This window comes from Hakea prostrata, unplaced genomic scaffold (genome assembly GCF_041222555.1).
Source record: "Hakea prostrata isolate BN-2017 unplaced genomic scaffold, UWA_Hpros_2 contig_18, whole genome shotgun sequence".
In the NCBI taxonomy this organism is placed as follows: domain Eukaryota; kingdom Viridiplantae; phylum Streptophyta; class Magnoliopsida; order Proteales; family Proteaceae; genus Hakea; species Hakea prostrata.
The window spans coordinates 109,951-127,177 of record NW_028291137.1 but is presented as its reverse complement, the minus strand read 5'-3'; the positions used below and the strand labels follow the sequence as shown (position 1 = coordinate 127,177).

Sequence of the window (17,227 nt, the reverse complement as noted above, 5' to 3'; positions counted from 1 at the left end):
TTTTTTTTTCGAACAAGTGATATGATATTAAAAGTTGTATAAGTTTATAGATAAACTCAGTGTAGCTAAAATGAAGATGCTAAGATGGATGAGTGGCAAAACTAGGATGGATAAGATAAGAAATGATCATATTAGAGTTGGTCTGGGAGTTGCTCCCATAAGTGATAAGCTTCAAGAAAGTCGTTTGAGGTGGCACGGCCACGTTCGACGGAGACCTATAAATGCCCCTGTACGGAGAAGTGATATAATCCATATTGAAGGAACTAGAAGAGCTAGGGGTAGACCTAAGATAACCTTAGGAGAAGTGGTGAGAAAGAATATGTATAGCTTAGGCCTTGTATCTAGCATGACGTCGAACAGAATTGATTGGAGGGCAAGAATCCATGTAGCCAACCCCATTTAGTTGGGACAAGGCTTATTGTTGTTGTTGTTGTTGTTGTATAAGGCTGCTGTTTTCTCCAGTTGAGGACCTCAGGAATACTTCTCCCTCCAAAATGATGTTGTCTTAAACTGCAAAACCTTTAAAATCCAGCACAATTGAAGTGGCTGCTACAAGTTACTAGTTTGGGGCACTGTGGAACTCAAGGTTTAGACACAAGTCCCAATTAAGAACCATAATTGGTTAGATTTTAGAGGAAATTCTTTAAACCATATGTTATATCTGCTGCTGAAAAACTACAATTTCCACTCTGACGAGCAAGTTGAAGCAGTAATGTGCAAATTTCAGTTCAGGATCTGACTTCCTTCCAATTATGCCTTCATGGAATGATTTTGTAGGAATTTGGTGTCCTTGCTATTCCAACAGTGCCTGGGCCACCACCTAAATTGAAAACGTTGACAGCTACACTATGAAAATTTTTGTTCTAGAGCATTCAGTTTGCTGCATATAGCTGGAGCTTCTGGGTTTTGCCAGGTAGTCTCTCCTACTGGTGCCTTTCAACAGGATAAAATGATTCTATTATTGGGGCATGTTTGTTACAGATAAAGTCTTTCTTGTATTGCTTCTCAATTGCAGGTGACTATACCTTTAGAAATGTATGATAATCTTCCTGTGGCGGTGTCTCTATTGGCCAAGCACGGTGCAGATGGTTTTTTGTTGAATCTTGTTGAGTCACTTAATGGTTTCTTGAGGGAACAGATTGAAGCCTATGAGAAAATGACTTTCTGAAGTTGTCCTCTTTATACCATTCAAGGTAGGCTGCAGTCTATCCGTAAGAACTAGAAGTTACACAAACTAATTTTATCTCATCATGGTGGGTGTGAAACTTGGGATCAAATTTGTATTAGGGTTAGGAGAAGATTTCATCAAAATTTTAGCAGGTTATAATGGTTGGATTTGGCTAGGCAGAATTCTCACGAAAATTTTGTGTATGAACTTCTAGAAGGCATTGCAGTCCTTTAACGGCAGCAGCATAATTTACTGGATCTATGGATGCTAGGGTTTTAATGAAATTCTTGGGCAGAAAAGGAAATTAAATGTGGGGGATGAACTATGGGAGGGTTCTAAATGGTAAATCTAGGCTGTGGCCTGTGGGTAGCTTTTATTAAACTGGAGTTTCCAAGACAAAGTACCCCCCCCCCCCTGCCCCACAGACTCAAAAAAAAAAAAAACCAACACTCCCCCTTGGATATTACACACCAAGGCAAGCTGGTTATGATCCAGAAGATTAGGTTCCCATCATGTAGAGATAACAATTGCAATAAAAGCTCCTTGCAATAAGCAAATAGTAATCAATGTTCAATCAGCCATACAAAAGCAAAGTCAAAGTGAAAAATGGAAATACTAATAACAACCAAACTAACTGTTACTTGTCCCAACCTAACTTTTTACTCAATTCTTTTTGAAGGGAGTTTATAAACTTCCAGCTTACTTAGTAACTGACTCAAACAAACTCTAGGTTAGTAATGTCTTTTTTTTCTTTTTCTTTTTTATAATTCCGATAAGTATGATTTTATTAAAGAGAAAAAAAATACAAAGAAGGCATCCCTCTAGAACCCCTTTAGAAAAAGGGGTAAGAAGAATCTAGATAAGGAGGGCATGCTTTCCTAAGCAGCATCCATAGGAAAATTAGCCCAATTACAATTTGTAATAAACATTTACTGGCGCATCCCTTTGAATTAAATCAACTAGCTCACTAGGGAATTGAATAGGATCCCGCAAAACTTGTTTCTCCCAGAGCTGAAGCCTTGTCATGTTCTGTTCCCTCCACAGATGCCTAATCTCCACCTCTGTCATAGCAGCCTCTTGCAAAATTCTGCCTTTTATAGCTTGACTCTTCCAAGGCCCTTTGATAGTCCCTTTGAGAATATCTGCTGCCAATTTAGAATCACATCTGATAGAGACCTCCAAACACCCTTCTTGAATTCAAATCCCAATCCCCCTAAGTATTGGCTTGCAATTTTATTGCTAAGATCGAATGCTTTTCCCCTCGACCAGCATATGCCATAATAGGACTACCAGAATTAGTCCTTAGCACCCCCTCATATGTAGCTGTTAAATTTGATGATGCTCCATGCCTCCATCACGAAAGAACTTGATCGGGGCTTCGCCGCTGGCCCCAAGGGAACATGGCTTAGGGCCCCTAAAAAATTATGCCGTTGCGAGGGGCAAAAAAGGATACTGGACACAGGCTCATAAAGGGGCATTTGTGCCTATACCTTAAAAGGGGTGCAACATGAGGAATAAATAATGAAATGCGGGGCATCACATGGGGTGTCCCATCTATAGGCTTATTCCCCGGTAAACAAGCCCGAATAGGTGTTGGGTTTGCCTCAATTTAATGTAATAGTTGGTATCGGTTCTTAGGTTTGGTAGCAATTTTCGAAGTGGGATAGTTACCAGAAACATTAAGGATTTGACTCAATTACCCAGAACAGTCCTGAATTAAACCCTTAAAGATATTGTTTTTCAGAGATTCTGCAGTCTTTAGATATAATAGGCCTGAGCATACAATTAGAGGAATTATTTTTTTCCATTACCTTTTTCTCTAAAGATGTGTAAGTGGATGATTGTTATATTGACCCCAAAATTCAGAGGATTGCCATATCAAGATGGATATCTTTCAGGGGATGAGTGTCATACATCATAAAAGAACCCAAAGCATATGCATCTAAGCCTACAATTTGATGAGTTGCTGATGGGGAACATCTTAGTTGGAAATTTGTTGCTAAACTGACAACTGCTGTTTGATTTGATTTGATTTAACAGTGAAAACATTTTGAGTCCAGCTGTGAGTGCATCTATGCGTCTTGCTATAAAATGATTTGCAAATGTAATATGTTGAATTTTTCATCATCCCAAAGCCTAAATATTTGGTAGCTGTGGACTTGATTGTGAAATGGATAAAAAAGACTTTAACATTTTTATGGATGGCTGAACTCCAAATTTTGTTTTCTCATTGCCACTATATATATAGTGATTGTTGACTTGGCAATTCTGACCGTTAGATTTATAGGCAGTGGCCTAGATTAGCTGCTTCTCAAAATTCCATAATTCAATCTTATACCCTCTTATTATTGTCAAACTTTCCTTTAGAAGTGAGGGGGCAATCTACATTATATTTTAGTTTTTTTACTATTGCCCCCTTATATTTTTGTTTTTTTACTAATCAAACCCTCTTCTTTGTGAAATTACTATTAGCCCCCACACTTCTAAAGGTGTTAAGTGACTGTTAACATCAAATATGAAATGTCTACTTTGCCCTTAAAATTAAGAAGTAAAAAAATATGGCATTACCTTCATTTATAAAAACCATATTGCATGTTAATTATATCCTTAAAATCTTATATTTTAGAATTAGTTTTGGATTTGGTGGGACTACATGCTTATGATTGTTAAAACTTTCACATTCCACTTAAATTTTTCATAATTACCATGATGGGAGTTTTACAAACAAATTAGCATATAAGATCTAATTGATAGAAAATTTGGTAACATACATAATGGTCACTCCGTTGAGGCTGTGCAGTTCTGTAATCTGAGTTTGCTAGTAATGAGAAAAGGACCGAAGCAGCAGAAGAAAGGCACCAGAAAAGCTAAGGAGAAGACACGAGATAAGTATCTACCGGAAGAAGATATGGATGACGAAGTTGATGCCTGTAAGTCCATTGTTCACTCCGCTGGCAATTTCGTTTCCCAATTTTTTTTCTTTGTTAAATTCAGTTTTTGTTAAAATTTTCTCCTTTTTCCGTTTGTTTTGTATTACTGCAGTTCATAAGCGAGGGGATATAGTTCCTCTGGAAGTGGATGATAATGAGGATTTTGGGGCATCTGATGATGATGACGAGCAGCCTGTATTTGATTTTGAGGTTTGTCTAGTCGCGATATAGTGTTGTTTTACTAAAATATACTTCTTTGATCAACAACTAGTGGCTTAGGAAGCAACAACATGACTGACATCCCTATTTTCTAATTTAAATTTGATACATAGGATCTAATTGATGCATTGTAATGGTGGTGTGCTGTAATTGCATCTTCTTACTTCTCTGGTTTCTCAGGCTATTTCCTGGACTAGGATGATAACAGGCATACATATGTTGGATTATAAACTTTGTATTTCTCCAAATATTTAGAATTTATTTCTCATTAAAAGAGCTGGTGACATTGTGTTTGTATGGTAATAGTCATGTTCTGGTATTCATACCTTTGTATTGTTTACTGGTTGGACTAGAGGAGGATGATGATGATGATGATGCAGTTGATGATGATAGTGATGCTGATGAGGATGAGGATGATACCCAATTAACAGGCCTTGCAGCAAAAAGTAAGCATAATGAGTCATTATACTTTTTAGGTTGTAGTATGCATTTACTAAATTTATTGATTCAATTGTGTGCAATGGTCGTTATATAAGGATGAGAACAAATCATGGACCAGAGAATGTGAATGCTTAACCACCTCCCATGTTGCTGAGGTATACCAAAGGAGCCTTCCTTTCAACAACAATAACCACCTCCCATGTTCGACCCTTGGGAACAATAAAACCCCCCGAGGATGTAATCGAGGTGTGCGCAAGCTGATCCAGATGAACCTCAGATATCAAAAAAAAAATAACCACCCCCACCCCAAAAAAAAACGATATTATTAGCATTTCAAGTTATTTCTTATTAGTCTCATATTTCATTGATTTTAGCCTATATTATTCTCAAGAGAAATAATTTTATCTAGGAACATAACATCCTCCACATATCCATTTCGGGTGAATTGATGCATGTCTATATAATCTCCACTATTAATAGTTAGCATCTTCTATCTCAAGTGGTTCAAGACATTATTATGTGATTGTATGGCCTCAAAATTTAACACGTGGCAATTAGGAGTGTTAGTACATTAACATATGAACCCTGAGAAATATTTTACCATATTTAGATGTAGTACGAAATGTACTAACCAAACAAAGAAATCCCTTTCAAAAAGATTTTGATTAAGAAGTCTAATGAGATTCAATGTATGGAAATAATTATTCCACATTGCCATTGCTAGTACTACAACTGTCGTACTTTCTACTTCGAAGAAAGTCGATGACATCTATACTACTCTAACACGCATTCAAGAGAAATGTCTATCTTTGAAAAGTAACACGATGGAATCCCTACCCCCCCCCAGGTCAAGATAGGATTATCTAAACTAATATCGAGACAAACTAACTACTAGTCCACCAAGTATCAAATCATCAAAATTTCTCCGACTCTCCAGGTATCGAGTATAGTGTTGGGATGATCTGTCTCTATGATGATTGACTAAGGGCCTGTTTGGTTACATGAGTCTGGAGATTTCAAATATCTAGAGATTTCAAATCTATGGAGTTATAATTTATAAAATTAGATGTTTGGTTGTGGAATGAAATCTGTGGATTCATCCTAAAAAACTATTTGATTGACTTGATTTTTGTGAATCTGCAAATGTATCGCTTTTTTGAAATCTCTGGATTTCATCATTTACCCATAAATCTACATATTCACGTTTTTAGTGTAAAAAGGTAAATCTAGAGATCTTTTACAACCAAACGGGTATAATTATCAGATTCATGAATCCAAAGATTATAAATCTCTGGATTCATGTAACCAAACAGGCCCTAATACATTTATCGCATTGTAGAGGAACAATTGGGCACCACAAGATTTTTAAGACTTAGAATCTAAATCTCCTGATCAGGGCCAACAACCATTGTTGAATTGGATTTGATCAGAATGATTAAATCTCATTTTGAACTAAAACAGGAAACTAATCCCATTTTTAAAACCCTAGAATTTACTTGAAAGGTTATCTTCTACTACTAATAACTTACAATGATTTGCTCACATTTTAGGCTGTTTGGATACTATGTCAGAGCTCGGTTTTCTGTCCTTTTACCAACAAAAAAAAATTGTTTGGTGCCAAGAATTAAAATCTAAAAACCAAAAAACATAGTTTTATTGATTTTTTTTAACATTCATGGTAGAACAACAATTAAAGGATTCATTCTGTTCCACTGAATTGAGTGGCTTTCATTAAACTGAAAAGGGACCATTAAACTAATACCTAACTCCAAAAACTTATCTTACTTTGACTGAAATTTTAATGACCCTTACTGCATTCATCCAACATAGAAAAACATGACAAATTTTTCGAACCCTTTATGTAATGGAAAGTAATAATAATGATGGAATTGCCTAATAAACAAAGCAAAAGGAAGAATTAAATTTTAGGTGGAAAGTTTGAAGTGTAAGAATTCTAAGAAAGACTAAGTAAGTGGCCAATCCATTACATTCTTCTTTCGTAAATTAAAAACATTCTACCAATTGACTGTGACAATCTCGATCACCTCGTTGAAAGAAAACGCTAGGGCTTCTTGCATTCCTAGCATATAATAGTGTTCGTAGGAACTTACTAGCTTTTAGATTTATTAGGTAATCGTTGAAACTTCAATTGAAGAAATGATATTGATTGAAACTTTCTTTTAAGTATTATTAATTAGACAAAATGAGAAAATAAGAGAAATAATTATAAATAAAATAAAATAAAAAGGAGAAGAAAAATACAATAGAATAATCAATAAGAAAACCCTAGTCAAAGTCGTGCTATGAAAAGCCCTCCGTGTCGCGTCAATAAAAAATAGTGGGGGTATCACTTACGGCTAATTTAAGTCAGTAGTTAATCTAAACTCAAATCAACCTCTCCAACCCCCCCCCCTAAAATCGATATTGAGATGATACTCGAAAAAAGAAAACAATTTTCAACAATGGTGACTAATTATGAGATCCACTGAATGGTAATGACTAGTTCAATTGAGTTGAGTCAGAGTTGAGAAACACTAGACATGGTGATAACGATAGTAGTCCTACAGCGGGGTAGCTACTTAATAATACAATTCACCAACCGATGTTTTATAACATGTTCTATATTGTTTAACGTGTATTGAACTTTTATAGCCGGATGTGGGTCCACCGATAGTTAAGGTTTTCGCATTTATTAAGGTATGAGGCTGATCAGATATACTCAATTTTATTTCTATTCAAAGAGGTTGTTTGCAAGACGCGAGCGAACTCATGATCAAACATTCAACAAACACTTGCCAAAGCATTCCATTATGAGGCGGAAGTTAGTACCAATGCAATTTTTGTTTCAAAATTTGAACCTTGAAAAGTTCATTATCAAAATTCAAAATCAAAGCCTCCAAAATAGAAATCAAGATATTACAATTTTGAATCTAACAAACCCAAGTTCACAATAAAAAAATATCGACCATTAAAAGTGAAATAAGACAAATGGAATTAGAAAAGATGCACTATAAAAGTGGCACAACACATTAGAGAAAAGGGGGAATATCACTTCCAAAGTTTAAACTAAAAAAATTCCAAGCCATGCCACGGAAGGCTTTTCCGTACCAAATAAATTAGTGGAAATATCACTTTCAAACTTCATTTTGTTAATGATAAAATTTTTCTTTTTCTTTTTTAGGATATCACTTACAAATTTGAGCTCTCCCAAGATGATTCACTGAAACAAAACGCTAGTGGGAATTTGACCTAACCCTAAATTGATAAGCCTATAGATGTGGAGCAATCAACCACATTTGTTATTGGGTCATTGGGCCTTTAGGCCCTCAACCTCTAGCCCCACTATCCATTATCATTTTTTTGATATATAGTAGTGAGGGTGACAATTACCGAAATCGTCTAATCATACCAAACTGTGCCATTTAAATGGTATCAAACCACATTGTTTAAAATTCAGTACAAAATAGTATCGGTCTCAAGCTCCATACCTTCGGTATATATTGAAACCGTACCGAATTACTGATTTCTGTAACAAACCGAATACCGTACCAAGTAGGGGAATATTTCTGTAATTTCATAGTTAAAAATAAGGCTAAGTAAGTTTTACCCTAATTCTTCATCTTCATCTTTTCTGTCTTGACTCTTCACTCTATGAGTCTCTTCGGCTCTTCAGGATGAGATGAAAGACTATGTTTTTCTGATAAAGCTATTATTTTGATAAACTGATCGATTTCTTGTTTTGAAAAACGAAAATTCGGCTGAAAGCCGTTTAAACTTTGATGAAGTATAAATTGAAACTCTTTGCCTTAAAAAACAGGTTTAAATAGTTATTGCATCTGTTTCTCGAATCAAAAGTTAGGCACCGATAAAATTTAAAGAAAATTGTTTGAAGAGATTCATAGATCCAATAGTAGAATCCAAACCAGCCGAGTTGAACCAAACAAATCGTTTGGGATTAAGTAGTGTAAAACTGATGATTGAGTTTGATTAGACTGAAAAGAGTTTGAATATGAAACTTCATACCACCATGATATTCTCGAGAAAGATCCCACAATATTCAGAAGTTTAACCTCAAGAAGATCAAAAGTTGGAACTCAAATACAGAAATGACTCTAACCTTAACCCAAAAGATCTAGTTCCGAGATCTAAAGAGGATTCTAGCTCCGAACTTAAACTGAACAATCAATAACAAGGCACGTTCATTTCATCTAATGGTCATCATTGATCAAGTGACATCTAAAAAATACTCAAACCCACATACATCAAAGTTATCTCAGACTTTGTGAGTTTTGGACTCTGACTTAATCATCGAAAGTGATTTCCCGACCATCCAAAATTAGCTTATGCTCATATTTCGTGTTTGTAAGTTGAATCTCCATGATACTAACTTAATTATCGAAAATGACTTCGTGATCATCCAAGGTTCACCTACGCTTTTTTTGACATTTTTCTGATTTTTCATAGTAGAAACTAGAAACACTTAATTTTTATTTTTTTGGGTAAATACAAAAAACCCTTTTAAGTTGATTATCAAACGCATTAATAATTGAATTTGTTTTAATTCTCTATAAAAAGAAATTGACTGTGAGTGTAGCTCTTGAAACAATTACAGCTTTCTTGGATGTTTCTTTCAACCAAGAGTTTTCTCCCAAGTATAGTTCAATTCCTTCTCTCCAGCAATAGAGAGTTGAGATTGAATCTGTCCATATTTTTAAGTTGTAAGATCTATACTTCTCAATGGAGATGTCATGGATTCGACCCTTACGAACGACAAAACTCCCATTGAAAATGTAATCAAAGTACGCACAACCTAACCAGATGAGAATGTAATAAAGGTACGCACAGGCCGACACAGATGAAACCTCAGACACTAAAAATATATGCTTACACATATGAAAATGAAACCTCAAATGAACATCAAACACTAAAAATATATATAAACACATATACACATATGACCATGGCATGGCATGTATACGAAATAATGAACCTCAAACGCTAAAAATATATATATACACATGACCATGGCATGATATACGAAATTCTAAAACTATGATGCACATACATGTCCATGGCATGACATACGTAACTCTTCTAGTTGCATAACTTATAGAAACTGCTATTACATGATAACTTCTTTCATATATTCACAAGGGAAATTGAAGACTCCATAACAGACCCAAAATACAAAACCCTAACCGACGTACGATCGGAATCAAGCGTTGACAATCATCCCACCGTTGGGATGAAGGACCTGACCCGTGATATAAGACGAATCCACAGTCGAAGCCAGGAACACAAACGACGGCGCCACCTCATGTGGCTGCCCAGCTCTCCCCAACGGCGTGTCTGATCCAAACTTGGTACTATCCTCCTCGCTGAACGACGCCGGAATCAATGGCGTCCAAATAGGTCCGGGCGCCACTCCGTTCACACGAATGCCCTTGCTCGCCAATTGCAGAGCCAAACCTCTTATGAAGCCCACGATCGCTCCCTTCGTCGACGTATAATCCAGCAGCGTTGGATTTCCCTTGTAAGCATTCACTGAAGTGGTGCAGATGATGGAGCTTCCTGGGTTCATGTGCTTCAAGCTATGTCTCACCATGAAGAAGTAAGAGAAGATGTTTGTTCTAAAAACCCTAATCAATCTGTCTTGATCTATCTCCTCCACTGACTGTGCCTTGTACTGTTCTGCAGCGTTGTTAACCAGAATGTCGATTTTTCCATAAGCCTTCACCACCTCGTCAACCACTCGTTTGCAGTTCTCGTCGAAACCCAGATCGGCAGCGATGGCCAAAGGGTCTTTGGCTTCCTGGGTTTTGGATTGAGTGATCATTTGCAGGGTGTCTTGGGCGTCTTTGTCTTCTTGACCCTGCACGTATGTGAAAGCCACGGTCGCACCTTCCTTTGCGAAGCAGTAGCAAACTGCCCTACCTATACCTGAATCTCCTCCCGTCACCAACGCTACCTTGCCCTGCAAGTGTTTGAAGAAATGACTAACAGAGCTAAAATTTTCATTAAATTTCAAAACACTAAATTCGATGGTTGATTGATTACTTGGAGCTTATTGGCAGGCTTGTATTGATCGCTGGCAGCCTGAGGTTTGGGATCCATGACATGTTCTTTGCCTGGTTGTGTGTTTTGCTTCTGAGGTGGGAATTGCTGACCACCGGACGCCATTCTTCTAAAGATCAAGAACTTGTTGGGTTTAGAAGAAATGGGGAATCGTTTTGGCAATGCGGAGATGGGAAAAGAATGATCCAAGCAACTGAACTGCCTTGTAAGACTACTACTGAAAGCACAAACAGGACGACAGAGCATCTCAAGGCTCTGAAAGTGTGGTGATTAGTAATTATCCATTTTAAGGTAAAATTTATAGGCGAATGTGGATCATTACAGGATCCACGTGTTACTGATTGTGTTTACGTGTCTGTTGGTTCTCATGCAGCGGACGTGTGATCCTTTGACACAGACAAAAAAATGGGGAAAATGAAAAAGGAAGAAAAGAGAAGGTTCTAGCTAAGGTTGGTGAGCTATGCAGATATTTGTATATTTGTTTATCCAATTCATGGGGTATATCTCCTTATCTCTCTTATGGATGAGTTCAGCATTTCAAATTTATAAGGGTTGGCTCGTTACTTCTATTAGCCGCATGGGTTAGAATTCAATTCTTTCTCATAGAATATGTACACAATGATGGTGAATTCAAGGTAGTTCAAATTGATAATTAAATACCAACTTCTTATAATATGAAATAAAAAAATTCAAACTTTTCTATTTCAAAAGTGAAATTGAAATATATTAAATATTTTTATAATTAAAAATATATAAGCTATTAGTTCTAAAAAAATAAAACAATGATAAGGAAATAGGTTGTTAAAATTAAGAAAAATAAATAAATTTTCATTAATTTAAGAATGATTTGGATTGAGAAAAAGGGTTAAGACTCAATGCAATAGTTGGTACATATGAATTACCACAATTTTAGCTTGAGATCAAGATATTGAAATGGTGTATTAATTAAAATTATTTGGATAAGATTATGAGGAGGAAAATTGTCTTTACCAACTATTTTATTTTGGTAAACCGGACGAATTTAGTCTTTACCAACTATACTTGTGCTAAAAAGTATGTAGAAAAATTGTTCTTACAAATTGTGTTGTATTAATATGAGTTTTTAATACAATCAAAATTATGCTGTAAAATTGTCCCCTCAAACTATACTTTGCTAAAAAACTTTTCCTTTTAGTTGGTTGTATGAAAAAAGGAAAAATTAGAAGTTACATGAATATTTATAAATAAAATAATATATAAATTGAAAAAATATAAGACAATAAAATTAAGGGATAATTACTGTTGCCCCCTGTAGTTTGATTTTATTACTAATAAAACCCTGTTCTTTACGGAATTACTGTTGCCCCCCTTCCTTATAACGGTGTTAAGTTGCCGTTAAGTTTGAATATGGAATGTCTAATTTGCCCTTCATTAAAATTGAGAAATCAAAAGATAATGGTACTTAATTTATAAAAACCAGATTAAATGTCAATTTTACCCTAAAATTCATTTATTTTGAATTAATGAAATGGGCAAAATCCAAATCCGATAAACTTCATTTATTTTGAAAATATTTTAGGTGATATTCAGTTTCTAATTTTAGTTGAATTTGATTTTTCTTCCTCTTCGGTTTCTATTTGAGTTTTATTCAATCACTCTTTCTTTATTTGGTGGTTTTTTTTTTTTTTGAGAATAAAACGGATTATAGTTATTTTTTTTCTCCACAGTTAATTAAGGGTACTACTGTAACTTGACAAAAAGGTAAATAATTAAAGAGATAAGTATAAGGGTATTTTGAGAAAACATAAAGTTGCCACATCATCAGTAAACTAATGGAACTTAATGGTAGGGGGCAATAGTAATTGTAGACAAAGTTAAAGGTTGGATTAGTAATTTTGAAAAGTACAGGGGATACAGTAGTAATAAAATCAAAGTACAAGGGGCCAATAGTAATTATCCCTAAAATTAATCGTTATATGACCACACCGGTCGAACATGTTTTTTGCAGGTTCGTACGTTCGAGTTCAGAGGACGGAATTCTGCAACAACATTGAACTAACTTGATCATCAGAGACGATACTTGATCACACCGGTCGAGCACGTTTTTTGCAAGTTCGTATGTTCGAGCTCAGATGACGGAATTCTACAACAATATTGAACTAACTTGATCGTCAGAGATGATACTCGACCACACCAATCGAGCACATTTTTTGCAAGTTCGACCGATCGACCAAGAGGGTCTGAATTCTGCAACAATAATGACAATTTTAGTACAAATAGAGTCTAATGGACTAAGTTATGGATTGTAATGCCCATTTGTTTAATTGAGTTTAAGATGGAGAAGTTTTAGGCTTCATGGAGAAGTATTTGGCTTCAGTGTATTGCTGAGTTTCTTGGACAAACTAACAAGGTTGGTTATAGATAAATCCCTCCCAAAAAAGGAAGATAAATTATTACTAATAGGTACAACTTTTTCCAAGTTTGATATTTTTTTGAAAAAATGACAAATAATAATTGGATTCTTACATGAAGATGTTTTTCTTAATAATAATCTTCTTTATTATTTTTTTTTTTAGGTTGAGTATGAATACTCTTTCGTTTACTTCTTTCATATTTATCTTTACTACTCTCTCAAAAATTTCATCCCTTTCTCCTTAACCCAAAAAATTGAACTTTTTAATTATTTTTCTTTCTTATGGTAAAAAAATTTACTTTTAGATTTTTTTTCCTCCTTTTTTTCAAGACTTCTTTTTCTATTTTATATGGCCATGTGCATTTGCCAACTGAGCCACCTCTTGGGGTTTTTGATATGATATTTTATTAAACCAAATTACTCCTGTGAATGCTCAATAGGCACATCTTTCCACCATGCCCCACCTCAAAAGATACATTACTTCAAAAACCCCTTTTTATTTGTGTATCTCTTGATACCACCATTCATGCATCCTAGCCCTTTCTCCCCAAATTTATGTATCTGGATATGCATCTGCCTTTTTTCTCTCTTAAGTACTCCATCCATTTGAAAAGTTTTTCATTACTCTATCTCTCCGTAAAATACCTTTGTGTCTTCTATCCAAGAAGTCTATGTTCAATCTGTTTTTCTCTTCCATCCTCTTCTATGGTGACTCCTCCTTTAAGGGCGTGTTTGGTCACATGAATTCAAAGATTTGAAATCTCTGGATTCATGAATGCGAGATTTATACCCGTTTGGTTGTGACAAATCTCTAGAACCATGAAATCTAGAGATTCATTTTTTTACACTAAAAACGAGAATCTGTAGATTTATGGGTAATGGGGTGAAATCCAGAGATTTCATTCCTAATATAAAAACGCTAAACATGTTCACAAAAATCACAGATGAATCCATAGATTTCATTCCACATATTCGGTTAACCAAACAATTAATTTTATAAATCTCCAGACTCATGTAACCAAACAGGCCCTAAAGATCTAAAGAGATTTCACCACTCTTCAATCTCTTCCATATTCCAGCAAGGAAGATTATTTAGTAGGTATGCTTTCAGTATTTAAAAAAATTCAAAATTAACATTAAAACACTCTTTTAGTTCTGCATTCTTATACGATATATTTTTTATTTTTTTTGGTATCTGAGGTTCATCCGGGCCAGCTTGCGCACACCTTGATTACATCCTCAGGAGGGATGCTTATCGTCCGCAAGGGTCGAACCCATGACCTCTCCACTGAGAAGTATGAATCTTATCACTCTATCAACCCTGCATTGACTTCTTATACGATATTTACTTCCTTGCTTAGAATTGGTTTCACTGATGAGTTTTTATGGCTTAAATCTCATTCGTTGAGTTTCCATTCGGACTCAAATGGTGTCTTCACTTTCCAATCTATTATGCTTTTTGTATGATTTAAAATGGGGTTCACATGGAATGGAAAGAGAGGTGAGTAATACATTTCATATCAAAACTGAAAATTTCATCAATAATCTATTGGTTCATATTGTGATCTCTTGGGTATCAAAGCTGTAGTCTAGAGAAGAATGAGAGACTATCCCTGCTAGGATTTATTAGAGAAACCATTATTAAAAAGATATATATTGGCTATGCCTTCTCAACAAGTCCACACTTGCATATCAATATTTATTTAGGTTGCGTTTGTTTATAAATGTGGGGTAGGGAAAAAAAAGATATATGGGCCCCATGTGTAAGGGGTGAGGGAGAAGAAAAAGAAATAAATAAATTTGATAAAAAAGTGTTAATTATAGGTCCTACATTTTACCTTTTCATATTTTTCCATAAAATCTCACATATTTTGTGGGATTTTGAAAAAAGTTAGAGTGGGAAAGTTGAGTTATCACCTCACCAGATAAGTTTATTTAATTTTCCACCCTAAGCAACTAAACAATATACACTTTTAGGATTTAAAGGAAAAATAGGAAAATTTTAATTTTTTCAAAAATTTTCCCACCCAACCTTTATTCTAGCGAACAAACACAGCCTTAGTAGTTTAAAGGTAATGATTTGATAGTCTAACCACATAATGTCCAATTATCAAATTTATGGACTTTTTTCGATTCTCCTTCACTCTTCATTATCATATGGATATCTGGCATGCTATTATTATTTGGAATCATTTTTCTATGTTGAAATACACATTTTCAATCTTTTAGGTTGTACATATTAATAAATAAAATTGGTGAAGTTTTGTTGCATTGGGATATATAGTTGCTCTAAGTATTTATCATTGAATTGGCAATTATTTGACCAAATAAAATCATAAATGACTCATGCGTTTATCTTTGTACCTTGTGTTAAATCCCTCAAAACACGTCTATTATCTATTGGTCAAAAGTCTACCTCTATTATTTTTTCACATTTTTTATTTTATGTATGATTTCAGTTGTGTTATATTCTAGTTTAAACATTTTAAGTTAATGTTATAGTGATTTGAACATTAGGTCTGCATTTTATCATGTATTGGTTTTGGGGTGCAAGTTTGGCCCTAACCTGTCACCCTAAGCCTACCTTGTACCCATATAGGGTTTGGGCTCAAAATTTTGGCTTTGAGGACAAGTTGTGGCCAAAATATTATAGCCTTGACTAGGACCAAGGACGGGCCTAGGATTACTCTTTTGGCCTGCCAGGCCTGTCTCAATTCGTCCCTGATTTTTTGCCATGACCTTGACTCTGATTTTGGCTCTAATCATGGCTCTAATTTTGTTCCTGGAGCTTGATCTCATTGAATTAAGAACATGGACAAGGATATGACCAATCAGGACCAGGGCCAATTAAGGCTAGAGACAAGGCCAATTAGGGCAGGAATGAGCTTGGCTTGGCCCTATAGGAATTAGGGTCAGAGATAGTAATCCTTGACCCTGAATTAGGGTCAGCACGGGAATGGGGTATGTTATAATATATATGATTGGTCTTGGGATTGCAAAAACCTAGCCCAACTAGACCTTATTGCAGCCCTTAATTTGATCGATAGATATACCACTTTAAAAAAAGAAAAAAGAAAAAAGAAAAGAGAAAAGAAGAAGCAATTCATCCTAGTTTCCAATAAAACGATACGAATTGGGAGATACGACACCAAATATGTATATTTTTTTTACTGTGTTAAAAACAACCTATTTTCTTACAAAAAAAGAAAAAAAAAAAAACTATTTTATCGATTACCAATGTATCACAATAATTCGATATGTATCGATACGTAACTAATTAGCTTCAAAAGAGTCAAAGAGAGAAAATGTTTCTTTGCAGAGAAGGTGTTTCGATACATGTTGCGTTTCTTCACAGAGGCGAAACACTACATTACCCACACAAGATACTTTAAACCTTGGTGTGGTGACCGTTGCTAGGGTTTATAGTGCAGGTTTAACCGGAGAAGAGACAAGTCCATAAGTTGACCGTTGCTAAGGTTTCTCAATTTAAATTATAATTTGATACCCATTCTCAAGCTCAAAGGGCTGTTGAGTAGTCAACACTTGCATTTGTTTCATGATATTAATGTGTTATTTTCCACTGAAGACCCTCAAAATATAATTATAGCCCTACTATATTTGCTTTATAAACCAATGAAATGTATATTTTGAGTCAAAACCACTATCATAACCTACAATTTCATAACAACCATCTCCTTAGTGGGTCTCCCACCAATGCATTAATTTCATGGTCAAAATTAATCATAACCCCCAAATAAACAAGAGACACCCTCACTACTATTGCAAATGAATCGCAAGACACCTTTGTTCATCATTAGCATCATCATTTCTTGGACTTTTTTTTTTTTTGTTCCCATCTTTCCAAAACTACTCTGCTGTCACTATCAAGCCACTAATTTTTTTTTTTCGTCTCAATTGGTAGAATCGTTCATTACAAAAGCCCTATATAGGATTAGTTATACAAAAGCCCTAATCGTTCATCTTGAGTAGAAGAAACATTAC

At 35.1% G+C, this 17,227-nt stretch overlaps 1 protein-coding gene, 1 long non-coding RNA gene and 1 pseudogene across 2 annotated transcripts; 2 read left to right on the top strand and 1 right to left on the bottom strand.

Moving 5' to 3' along the window:
* Positions 1–1,168, top strand: part of LOC148999280 (amidase 1-like) — a 41,633-nt pseudogene extending 40,465 nt beyond the window's left edge.
* An 8,790-nt stretch (positions 1,169–9,958) lies between these two features.
* LOC148999279 (glucose and ribitol dehydrogenase-like) lies at positions 9,959–10,948 on the bottom strand. Its single transcript, XM_089141303.1, has 2 exons — positions 10,816–10,948; positions 9,959–10,732 (listed from the first exon to the last, which is right to left on the bottom strand). Exons 1-2 carry the CDS (start codon positions 10,936–10,938, stop codon positions 9,974–9,976), a joined length of 882 nt encoding a protein of 293 aa, XP_088997429.1. The 5' UTR covers positions 10,939–10,948; the 3' UTR covers positions 9,959–9,973.
* Positions 10,063–13,116, top strand: LOC148999278 (uncharacterized). The gene is made up of 3 exons (XR_016170981.1): positions 10,063–10,369; positions 10,456–11,282; positions 12,821–13,116. It is a non-coding gene; the product is annotated as an uncharacterized LOC148999278 (long non-coding RNA).
* Positions 13,117–17,227: the final 4,111 nt, after the last annotated feature.

Bases quoted from the DNA above. Each gene is read 5' to 3' on its own strand.
- LOC148999279 (XM_089141303.1), bottom strand. From the start codon at position 10,938: ATGGCGTCCGGTGGTCAGCAATTCCCACCTCAGAAGCAAAACACACAA. The intron at 10,733-10,815 runs GTAATCAATCAA...AAACACTTGCAG, and splicing joins AGCCTGCCAATAAGCTCCAA to GGCAAGGTAGCGTTGGTGAC.